The 13,027-nt window shown below is 37.6% G+C and overlaps 1 protein-coding gene across 1 annotated transcript in view; it reads right to left on the bottom strand.

Moving 5' to 3' along the window:
• Positions 1 to 1,920: 1,920 nt before the first annotated feature.
• Positions 1,921 to 13,027, bottom strand: part of IQCM (IQ motif containing M) — a 108,130-nt gene continuing 97,023 nt past the window's right edge. The window contains 2 exon segments of the mRNA XM_069014862.1: positions 1,921 to 3,033; positions 7,721 to 7,772. Coding sequence (XP_068870963.1) covers positions 2,917 to 3,033; positions 7,721 to 7,772 — 169 coding nt within the window. The 3' untranslated portion in view covers positions 1,921 to 2,916.

Genomic DNA, 13,027 nt, shown 5'->3' with positions numbered 1-13,027 from the left:
ATCTCTGTACAGATGGATAAGGAGGTGATCACAGGGAGCGCAGGATGATTCCTGGAAAGCTGTGATAAATCACACGCAAAATGATTCAGAGCACTCTGGTGCTTGAAATTGATGCTTCACTGCGTTGCCTTCTGGATTCTCCATTAGCTATACAGGCAACCAGGGTTCTAATTTAAGTACCCAGGCTCTCATGTATAATATTTATATTGGGTATGTGAATTCTCTAGGGCAAAAATACTGAACTCAGTTTACACAGACCACAATAAAAGGCATAAGGTTTACCCCAATCACTTTTAAAAAAAAAATCTGTAAAGCCTCCAAAATATTCTGGATGGTTAAAAAACTGACAGTGATAATAATATTAAAATACCAGTTTTAGTAAAAATAATATTTTTTGGACAAACTGGGTGTTTCCAAATCTCTACCAGCAATGCTGTATGACTTGCTATCCTTAAAACAAGAGACAGATATGTCTGAGCCTGACCCTGCTTCAGTTTCCTTTTGAATGTTACTTTCTCAAAGTGTGATATTTCACATAATTAACCTCTCTTTTGGTTTTTTTTTATTTTCAATAATCAAAGTAAAAAAGGAATGGACTGTAAAGCAGGCTGTTATCTAATGCAGTGAAACACAATGCATGATTTGCGTTTTCTTTGGCTGATTTAAATCAGAGCTTCATTGCAAATTCCTCCTTGTCAGAGAGAATGTAAAGTCTGGGCAGCTCTAGAGTTCTAGCAAACCTGAACGTTGACCTTGCACATTTTTTCTTTCACTTTTTGAATGCTCATGAACTTAATTTGAGTGTAAATGTTTCAAGGATCAGTCTGAAGCAGTGTTTTTGAACTCAGCTGGGTCATAGGAACTTTCTCAGCACTCCATTCTAATTTGCAGTTTCACTATAATAAAAGCCCCAAATATATTGCTACTGTCTAGACATTTTATCTGAAACAAGTGTCCTTTGTGGTCTCAGAGGACTTTTCTATTTTATTTCCAGTAAATCAAAGTCTGTGAAGAGCTTTGGTTCTTATTAAGACATACCCTTCACAGTCCAGCGACTGCCAACAGAGACAAGCCATTGACAGTTCATTTACATATAAGTGATGACTTCCATCAGGTATCTGGCTCAAAAATACAATGGACATTTAGAGCATATCCAATATTTCTTGTTCTTTGATGAGCATCAAGTGCCAATTTATACACAGAAACTGACTATTGGAAGGTGAAGTCTTCTCTTCACTGACCTTACGCTGCCTTTTGCAGATCTGTAGTGGCATACTGTCATTCCACTAAACACCATTTCATCCCTCCAAAGAGGCGTGTAAAGCAAGCTGGTACCAATAAATATCAGAACAACTGTAAATTTCACAGAAAACATGCCCTGACTGCATTAATTGGCAGCACAAGTCATTTACCACATTTACCACAAGTAGGCCAGTAAGGTTAGGATTTAGGGGGAAATGGGAGGAGACGACCCCCAGCACCAGGCAAGGCAGAGGTGTGGGGGCTGCTGCTCCCTGAACACAGCTGGACAGACAGCTGTGGGCTGCAGCTGGCCAGGGATAATGCAGAACAGGGTTCAGTCCTTGCTATGGTATTATTTACAAGGTCAAGAGCACAGAAGAAGAATTTTTAGAAAACAAGAGGAACATAATATTAGAAAATTGTAGTTTATAATAAAAAATAGAAAAAAAATATTAGAAAATATAATAACTAAAATACTGAAAAAGATTGGAACAGGCAACTCCTTTTAGTAGCTGAGCAGAGCCAGATTACATGTCCCAGAGCAGCATCTATTCACAAGATTAAATTTTGCATTTCTTTTAAAAAAGATGGACGAAAACAGAAAAGAAGCCAACTACCCTACTCTTTCCACTGAGAGAAAGCAGGCAGAATGCATGCAGCAGCAGCAGCAGCAGCAGCAGCAGCAGCAGCAGCGCTTCAAGTCTTCCCCAAATTTCCATTTGTACCCAAGTAATCCTCAAAGCTGAAGCATCAGTTGTTCATATGCAAACTGCTTGTGCCCTCAAACTAACCAGCAGGAGGGTGGTTAACTGGTAACCTGTCGGGTCATTTTTAATCTCAGAAATGATAACCAATTGACTTCCTTCTGCCAGATGCTTAAGCATCTTGTTTTGGCAGGATGAACATGAACAGCAGGGGATGGACAGTTGGAAACTCCTAAAGGGCATCCGCTGGCAGAGGACAGACACTCATCCCTCAGCAGCACATCTATTTTAGAGAGTTTCCATAGCCTCACACCTCCAGGTGGGCTGGATGCTGAACCAGCTGCTGGTGTGCCTGTGTGGCAGTGGGGAGGAAAATTCTGTGAAAATAATATCCCTTAACCATTTTCTTGCATCAGTTGTCAGCCGTGCGTGCAGGAAGAAATTTGTGTCACCTTCAGTGCTCAGTACTTGCCTCCATGCTGAACAACAGACTTAGGCAAGTTTCAGGGCCAGAGCTAGGACTGCACCCACTGAGAGAAATTAGAGGTGCTGTGTACTCTTTTAGGCCCCAGATTCTGAAATATTTACTGCATTTCCACAGAGGGATGACTGTCAGAATAAAGATTTGTCTCATATATGGTTTTAAAGAAAAAAGACCTAAGTAAAGAGACTTACTGACTTACCTGTTGCTCTAGGAATTGTACATTTTCCTTATCAATTCACTGTAAGAGTTTTGATCTTTGACTCCAGTACCTACACTGCACACTGATTCACCCTCTCATATACAAATTGACACCTATGTTTTTTTAAAGTGCTCCAAAATTTTGTAACCTGCTGGATTTTCACTTTTATTTTTAGGTCCTCAATAAAGTCTTCAGCATGAAGGAGTCCTGTGTCCTGCTTGGTCTCAGATGTAGTAATCTTTCCCTGCAAAGGAATAGCTCTACACTGGAATTGATTTATAAAGACTTCACCAGTTACTTTTCGCACAGCAGCAGCACCAGAAATCCTGGTAAGAGAGGTGATTTTCTTCTCTCACTGAAGAAGTTACTGATGCAGCTGACACTTGAAAATCAGCTTTCTTTGACTTTCAACTGGAAAATGCTGTAGTAAAGAAACAACAAAAAACATTTATAAGTTAGAAGCAAATCAGAGGTTTAATAATTAGAAGCTTGGTAACAAAGGTCAATAACTTTTCAAAACCAAAACGCCAAATTTTATATAATTTAGACAAGTTTAATAATTTTTTTCCCCAGCTGAGATTATTCAGAAAAATCAGGATGACTTTTTGAGCTGTTTTCAAGGAGATGAATCTCATAGTCTAAATAAAGATATTATTAGCTAAAGTGACTCGACTTCTTTTATAGAACCATGCTGTATTTGCAAGCAAACCTCATTTCGACTGCCTAAGATGTGAAATTTTAAAGTTATTTCTAATTTCAATTACTGGATGCTTCCAGGTCAGTAAGTTTTCAGGCCATGTAGAATTATTTTCCAAGTGATCAAAGAGAAATTATTGCCGGTTTAGATTGCTCTTAATTCTTTATAAAACTTTTCTTTTTCACTTTATAAACACCATAACACATCCTTAATTTGGCCATGCTATAACAATCAGTTTATTTAGTTTTAGCATTTGCTAACACAGTTGTTCAGTAATGTTTTTGACTGGTTTTAGAAAAGGAAAATTGGAGTCAGATATGTAAAATACAATCCTTACAAAGAGAAAAAGAGTACATTTTAACATTTTATAAAGCAAAATAATGAAAAGTGAACTTATTTACCATGTGGTCCTGTAAAAGTGAACTTATTTACCATGTGGTCCTGTAACTCCAGAAGTCTCCCTATTCCATTCATTCTTGTTTGATGTTCAATCTTGCTTTAGTGTATAGTAAAGGAATAGGTGAGTTTATGTAGGAAATTTTTCTCATCCTGACCGAGTCAAGGAAGAAAAATACTACCAGAACATGACAGGAGGAAAGACTTATTAGTACCCATTGAGAGGGAATAAAAATGGGGCCAAAAATACACCCTTGTACATCAGCTGGTCACCTACAGAATGATATTAGAGTTGACACAGAGGGTCCTAAGTGCTAACCTTTTATTTTCCTCAAACTGAATACCCTCTTCTTTATGTCCCCTGGAGAAACACTCCTAAAATGCAAGTGAAAAGGGAGTGCTAGGGAACCAGGTACAATTATGTTAAGTACATAAGGTCATGCTTCACATTATTCCTCAAGAGTAGCAAAAAAATTCATATTCTTACAATTAAAAGGTAAATTCACAGTAAGAGGAGTAAGAAATACTTCTTTCTGCTCTGCATTCATAAAGCAGCCCCTTACCAGCTCAGCTTGTTGCACAGAAGTGCCTCACATGGTAAATACTCACTTGAAAATAGGACCAATACCATCCAGAGCTATGCTCTTGGTATGTATTTTGGCTCACTTTAAAGTAAAATAAAATAACATATATTTAGCTTTAAAACGGCACATATTTGGCACAGTTTTGATGAATAGGAGTTTACCATGTGGATATTACTTTCTACAGAAAATAGACTATTCAAAAGGAATAACGAGAGCAGGATGCTTTCTAATATGTTCCAAAAGTAGAGAAAACAAACACACACAGAGGCAAACAAACAAACAAACAAACAAAGGACGTCGTTCTGCAAATACTTTCACGTGTGAGAAAGCAGCACTTTGCTGTCTCCATGACAGTGGTTATTTTTGCAGGAAGGGGGACCAATTCCCTTCTAAAAGGACTAGCATTATGGCCATCGGGCTAACAAGTAGTCAAACAACTTCCACAGATGTAAAATAATGTAAAAAAAGGGGGTGGGGTTTTTTGCTTATTTGTTTTGGGGTTTTTTGTTTGGGAGGGGCGTTTGGTTTTGTTTGTTTTGTTGTTTTGTATGTTTATTTTGGGAGGGGTTTCTTTGGTTTGGTTTTGGTTTTTTTTAACTCTCTGTCATTAATGCAGCAGAGGATTCCGATGATGCACACAGGCACGTGCACACTCCTATTTCATACATTTACCCAGTACCACCCCATTGGAGCAGGTTGGGTCAACAATTCCCACAAATCCCATTATTGCTGATGGTGAACTGTCAGGGTGAGTTTGGCAGGAGGCTTTGTGCTGCAGACAGACTTTGTGGCACAGGTTAAGGACTAGGCAGGAGATGCAGAGCTGAATAAGAAGTTTTCCTTCCTGCATCACTCGTCAACACAGCCAACACCACTTTGGCGACTGTGTAGCTCCTGCTGTGTCTCAATGTCAAACATGTTCCTTATGAACCCTCTCAAAAGATTATTTGCACCTTTAACATTCTGGCTGAGTGACACAGTTCTCTGAGATGGTCTCCAACTGGAAAATACAATTGGAATCGCAGGAGAATAATTATAAAGAGTATAGAAAGAAACAATTGCCAAGAACATTTGTATTATGATTTCAAAGTCTAACCAAGCCTCTCCTCCATCAGTAGTGAAAACAAGGAGACAGGAGGAGAATAACAACAGAAGGGATAAGAAAGAGAAGCAGCTGGAAGAAATAAGCAGGAAGCCCCAGAATGGAAAGTCTCTTGGCAGGATCTGTGGAAAATAGACCCATATCCATAGAGCTGAACTGTACAAAATAATCCATTACCAAATAAAGATTTAAATAATACGCATATTTAAGTTTTTCTATTACCTATTCTGCCTAAGTAAAAAAAAAATTAAAATAGACCATTGATAATTTGGAGGACAGTCCAAAAAAAGGAGTGGTCAGAGAAAATGATTTCTTCCTCTGCAGGGTGCACTTAGTCTCTTCAGGTTTTGTGCATGGAGATGCTCGCATCAAAACTCTCCTTGTTGGATACTGTCCTGGTGACTTCTCAAAGTCTCATCAGCACTGGGGTGTGTCAGAAGTGGGACTGGATAGTAGGAAGCTACAGCAAGCAACAGCAGAAGCATTTAGTTTAGAAAGTCAAAACCAACAAGAATGAACAGGTTTTAAAATCAACAAAAAACTGACCACGAGAAATATTCCCAATTACTCCTCAAGACACCTATAGAACAGATGAAGAAAAAGCTGCCATAAGCCAGCTCTCCAAGATAAATCCATGCTACCTAAAACCTGACTTGTAGTGTTCACACACAAAGCTGTACAAGTACACTGCTCAGCAAAGGCAGCCACTCTACAATGGTGACACATTTTGATGGGATCCTGACGACGAGTATTTTTCTTATAGGCAAAAAATTTAGGAAAGTCTAAACCAGATCATTAATTGGTTTTGAAGTGGTAGTTTCTGTGATCCTTTGTTGCTTTTGGTAAACACCTTGAACCCACTTCATGGCTGTGGTGGGGCAAGATAACATTGCCTTAGTCACCTGCCTCAGTTTCCTCATCTTGAAAGTTAGGATAATACTGAAACATTTTGCAAAAGTTAATTGACTACTAAATTTTTGAAAATTTGTTATGTAATTGGTGTTAAAAGTGCAGCAGCAAATGTACCATGTTACATTTGTCAACATCAGAGGTACAGCAGCCTAACTCCCCCTGAACAATGTTACTTTGAACTGAATAAAGAAAAAATTGCATGACTTTGTCACCCAGTCAGCTGCAAACTTATAGTCACAGAGAAAAGACAAACAAATACACATGATTTGTAAAGGAAAGCATTTTTAGGTAGCAGCAGGAATAAAGGTCCTCAGGTTTCAAAAAGCTGGCCACTAAAAACTACTGAGATTGAATGTGAAATCAAGTATGGAATGCTGGAAGGTAAAGCAAACAGGGTTTGTTGGGATCCTCCTACGAGAAGGAAGCTATAGGCTGAGATCTTTAGTGATGCTTGAGCTCCCTAGCTAAGTCTTGTTAACATGAATGAATCATATTTGCTGCTTTTCAATTTTAAGACATTCTGCACAATACAGAAGCATAAGTCACCTTGTCTGTTTAGAAGGACGCTGTTGCATCTGTTTCCTGCCCTTAGACTTTAAAAGGAAAGTTGTAGTCATAAAAAAGGACTATAAAGATGTACTGTTTTATTTTGAACCCCTGGTATTCCTGTAACTACTTAGGATCACAACTATTTGTTTTTAATAAAAAATAATTTCCAGTTTGTTTGGGTTTTTTTCCTTTTTAGTTCTTTCCTTTTTTACTTCAGCTTTTTGCAGAAGCAATGAAGATATGAAAACAGCCTCAGTCCTATGCTGGCCCAAGAAGGCAGCAATATTGTGATGTAAGTTTCTGTTGCAAAAAATTCATTAAAAGCAAAGATGACAGCTTGACTTTCAGATCTCAGGCAGAGTTACAGGGCTGTCATGTAAAGAAAAAAATAATCATATTCTTACTGGTTATGGAATTCTCTGAGATAATAAATATGGAAAGCTGTACTGACATTTTTGGTCAGTCTCCTGAATATAACTAATAACCAGATATTTTGCTGTTTCTCAACCTTGGCTGCAATTTACAGCTCTACATAGGCATATTTCCCAAATCACCCCACTGGCAACACAAATAAACAGTGAGATATACACAGGGATGTGAGCAGTGGGGGAAAAGCAAAGAATTTTAGTACAAAAGCAGACACGGGTGAACAATAGAAAGCTTAGACCTTTGTCTGTTTTTGTTAGCTAATTTTGGGGTTGAGAAGGATGAGGGTCGGGGAAAGGCTGCCAGCCCATGGAGTCAAAGCCTCACCTTGAGTTCAGAGCAGCACCAATGACCAAAAGTTCAGGAATGTTGTCTGCCTCCGGAGAAAAAACATTCCACTACCTTCAGCATGTCATTTAAAGTTGGTAAATCCAATGGAACAGCACTTGGAGAAAGGCAGCCGAGTCTCTGAAAGCTCTGGAGAGAAAAATACAGTAATTTTAGAGGAAATCTATACTTAATGCTGTAAACCAATTTCCGATACACAAAGTTTGAATACATACATTGTTATATGTATGTGGCATATAGTCATGTGATCTTCCTAAAATATGATTGTATGATTTTCTTAAAATCCAGGCATTTGAGTACCAGCCCTCTCATGATACAGTTCCCCCAAAGAGTTCAGTTATTACCATGTATATAATATTGTACTGTGATCTAACAGCTTGGAAAAGCTGATGTCTCAAATAATTCACTATGATTTTAAGTCCAGAAGCACAAAATCTGTAAGAATGCAATTTTAATGCAAGTAGAAGTAAAAGAAAAATCAACAAATTATAAAAGACAAATTATACTGAAATATTAGCTAAGTTACAAACTTGAAAATAATCTGTTATATTTTCTTTAAATATAAGCCACATCCTGTCTCTATTAGCACTTCCCAGACTTAGCTACAGTATATGTATGCTGATATGGGATTATGCTCTGTGCATTACGACTGGTTATATATTTCTCAAAACTTAATCCACTCAGAAATTTATTAAGCAGTAAAACTAAAATTCTATTAACCTTAATGGGATTTACACAAGGGAATTCACACTTAATGTGGATGCAACACCGACACTTAAAACTGTTGCCAGGAAAAAAAAAAAAGAGACAAGCTTAGTGTAGTTAAAGCAAAGCCATCACATTCTCTATTTATGTAGTCCTGCACAACGGTAATCCTCTGTGTGTTAAGGAGAGAGAAGAAAGAGCCACAGACTGGTTGGTGTTTAAGCTTCTCAGATGCCAAGTGAGATAGCTGCATTTGCCAATAAAGGGTGGTCTTACTGCTGTGGGACTAATAAACATCGGAAGGAGGATGGGAAGGCATTATGTTTGGTTTTCTTAGGGGTCCTGAAAGTGCAATTGCTCACATTTTCTATGGTATAATTCTGTACCATCACACTGCTGTTCAAATACCTTCCCTGTAACACAGTATACGTGGAATGGAATGGATACACATTCACATTCCCCTGTACCAGCCTTTCCTCAAAAACAAACTAAAGTAAAACTCCTCAGATTTTTCTCAGGAGAATACTGATCTCTACCATTTCCAGGGTAAAATTAATTGTGGAGCAGCCTCTAAGTCATCTAGTGGGAGAAGACTGACTTAATTTTGAAAGGCTGAATGTTATCTGAGTATGTGATCCGGAATTCAGTTTTCCAAGAAGAAACTTATCAGACCAAATGCAAGCCTGCTGAAGAGATGAGATTTCAATGGGTAAGAACAGGAGACTCCTGAGTTTTGTTCAAAGGGGATCGCTCAGTGATGGGTGCATCAGAATTAGGGCAGCAAAGAAAAACATAGGGACCCTGGAACTTGATGCCTCACCTGTGCCAAGGAGGAATGGCATTTGGGCAGATCCAGGAATGACAGCAGAATCTGGAGAACATTTTGGCTCCTGCAGGTACAGTTGTAAGACACCTTCAGCTTTCAAGCCACCCCAGCAGCCTTATATACCAGCCTCGATGAAAATATTTGTAATATTGAGGTCTAATCTTCTGCGGAACCAAGACAAATAAAGGACCCTGAGCCAATCATGAAGGAATTAGAAAAAGAGAATATTGTGTAAATTAATAGAAACATGTCAGACTTCACAAGGTTCCTAATTTGGATTCCCTGGTATAAAAATAGCAGCCTGAAACAAAAATACTGAAATAATGCTCTGGTACAAATAAATTGGTACTTTAGGATAAATTACATTGTAAATGCATTCAGGTATGCTGACATTTACATGCAGTCTGAAATGATGAAAAATAATCACTTCCTTTCCTATGCTACTTTTCTTTCATTAGGAATTAAATAGTCACAAAATAAAACCTTTCCTATACTGTTAGCATCTTTGCCCTTCCTTGACAATGCAGCCCTGATACGCTAACACAAACATAAAGCTTTCTGATATAGATTTTCAGCTGGAAGTCTGTTTTGTTATTCTGTTCATGTCATTCTGCCCAGAAGGGTTTGGAAAACAACCATTTTAAAGACAGTAAAGTTGAGTTCCCCTCTTCACATCATGATCTGCTGTGTCAACATTCTTCATTAGCTAAGATAAACTATGCAAAAATCTGAAAATGAAATTAGATGGTGCAGAGATGAATTTAATGTTAACTGTCTTATGAACGCAGAGATAATTTGATTTTGGTCTTACAGTAAGCTTTCTCATACATAGGATACGAGCCAAGCTGTGAATATGAGCTTGGATCTTTTCTCTCCGTGTGGGCAGAGGGTTCATTTGCGAGAGCATTTACATTTGAGGATTTTGGGCTTCTGTATTTTGGATTGCATTCTCCTTTTCATCACATAATTACAATAATAGAAGCATAACAGAAAATACTTCATCTTTGCTTATGCGTGCCAGGAATCTTAAAAAGGTGATTGAGTCTGGTCATAGCAACTGGTCTGGAAGAACAAGAAGCACAGGAGGAAAGTCCTGAGCCCTGAGGCAATTTTTCAATAAAATGTCTAAACCTGGACAATCAGGTACCCAAATCTTCATTTGAAATCCTCTTGATGCAGCATGAAATAGAAGAATTTTTTTCCATAAGCCCACCAGATTTAGTAGAACCCTTCCCTGACATCCAACAGCATAATTGCCTGTGGTGTGGGTGAGGTCTCCACTTGGTTGCTGCTCTCACAGAGTGTTCAGGCTCCTTTACCTCTTAAGTTCCTTTAATACTGAGACTAATACCTCATCCAATGGTGGACATGAACAGCAAGTAGTTCCCCACAGTGGTTGAACTCCTCAGCCAGGGCTTAGAAATAGTGTCTACACACCAGTCAGGTTTGGAAAAGCAGATTAACCATCCCATACAGCTTTCTCTTGAACCTTCTCATATGCAGGGTGAAAAAACTGAATACTGCTGAATAGTTATGCCGTAGCCCCTTGCGGTGCACTGAACTTCATGCTAAGATCATTGAAACAAATACCACATTGCTCATCTTGTATTTCCATTTTTTTGTAGTGATATTGAGGACTATTTTACATTCAAATGCTATCTGTCTTGAATTAATGAGGATAAGAAGCATGCAGTACATTGCTACATATTTTCAGTAGCCCTTATGTTGTTTTCACCCTGTGAATGTTCTTGAGGGGAAATATACCACAAGAAAAGATATATATGAAAGGAAAAAGTAGTTATATACTGAGTTCTCTCTCCCTTCCTACTCATATATCTGTCTTCATTCTTTCTGCAAAATATCCACGTGGCTGATGGGCCACATGAGAAGGGATAGAGAGAAATATTGAGCAAGAAAGAAATAAATTGAAAAGGTTTATTTCCCTTAAAAAACTGTGCATCAAATGGACAACAGGTGCCATAATTCTTTCCTAATATTCTATATTCTTTATTGTCTCCAATCATATTCAGTGAGGAAACAGCCACTGCATCTGTATTTCCTTGCTAATTTATCATGCTACAGCATGCTCCAGTAACCAACTTCCCCAAATGTTCAGATCAGGCGTCACTCTGGATAAACACATATCCAGTCATCATTCCATGCTGCTAAAACCCCATGTACAAGGAAACAGAGGGACAAATGGGTTTGTGCACATGGATGCAGAAATTCAATAATCTGGACAAGCACAGAGAGGACATCTGATGACAGGCTGTTCAAGATCATTTAATTTCTGCTTTATTTACTGCCCCACCAGTCACAATTTTACATATATAAATATGTATGTATGTGTGTAAAATGTGTAAAATCTATGCATCCAGATATATATATGCACACATGTATATCCAATTTTTTTCTCAAGTTCATACCTGTATTAGCTTTAAGTATGCAATTTAATTGTTCTAAGTTTCACTGTATTATTTAAAATACTAGTTACAAATTTCTATACATTTTGCTGCAGTCCTTTTAAAAAAAATTAATGAAATTAATTTTGCATAGCATTGCAATTAATTTTAGTTGAATATTCAACCTTAATATAATTAATATTTAACATATTTCTGCAATCTGTCCAAGACTGTTTGGTAAAGAACAATATTATTCCTACTGCTGCATTTGAAGCAAGAATTCCTTTAACTCTGAAAAACTGAGAAAGTTAGGAGTTCCCAACAGAATATTAGATCATGTCCTCATACAACACTCCTGAAACATTCAAACATACCCACACATCTGGGAAGCTATTGCTATAAAAACTCTTTCATACAAGTAATCCTTACTCAGCCTTTAGTCAAATTCCAAACATTCAACAAAGCTCATAATTTCCTGAAAAGTCAACATTTTCTTTCAGAGGAAGTGGCCGAGGAGTCAGGTGATGAAATAGAAATATTGAAATAAACGCGCTAAATCAAGAATTTCAGAGATAATGCATACAACTCATTTTAGAAGATGTACTTTTCCATAATTTTTTATATCTGGGAGCAAAAAACTCCTCATCAATCAAAAACCAGTACATAGTTAGGAACAAACATATTATCTGTCCCATAAGAGTTTGCCATTTTTTCTTGGGAAATCAACAATTAAGTTTTCTGTCAGAATTAACGGATCTATATGCATAACTATAGATAAAACTATTTCATGCTTTTGGGGATCCTAAATTTTCTTATTCTCTGTATTGTCAGCTCTCACAGATACAAAAACTTACTTAGAATAACTCTGCTCTGGGAAGCTGGAAAGATTAACCATTATGATCCATAGATTCATGACATCAGACACCCACCGTCAGAAAAAGGGAAACTTCAGTGCAAACTGCAGAGACTTGTGGCAACTACTTCTATCCTTCCCAATCTTTCCAGAGCAAGGAAAGAAATGGCAGCACGGTGCAAAGCATCCAGGGATATTTTTCAGGGATATTATTACTCGTTGATGGAAAATTGTCTACAGAATTTCTATGATGTTTATAAGACATGCATAGATGTAATGCAACCAAATAAAAAATATATTAGACTGGGTTCCTTTTCAAATCTCTCCTCTTGATGCATTTTGTTTATTTGAGCTGACCTCAAATACCATTCAGTTATGATCTGTATTTAGCCCTTTAAATAGGGAAGCTAAAATAATTTCCAGACAAAATCTGTAGAGAAATTTAGGATCCTTTCCTATTAACAAGAAAAACAGAAGGCAGTGTTGTTTGAGGAAAGGGAATGGTCGCTGGAAATGCAAACTGGGTAGTTACTCAGATCCCTGCTTCCATGAGTGCAAGTATTTTTACCCTCTTATTCCCCAACAATATTTGCTGTAT

The sequence above is a fragment of the Aphelocoma coerulescens genome, chromosome 4 (assembly GCF_041296385.1).
Source record: "Aphelocoma coerulescens isolate FSJ_1873_10779 chromosome 4, UR_Acoe_1.0, whole genome shotgun sequence".
Classification (NCBI taxonomy): Eukaryota; Metazoa; Chordata; class Aves; order Passeriformes; family Corvidae; genus Aphelocoma; species Aphelocoma coerulescens.
The sequence above is the reverse complement of the archived record's forward strand: the minus strand, read 5'-3'. Positions and strand labels throughout refer to the sequence as shown.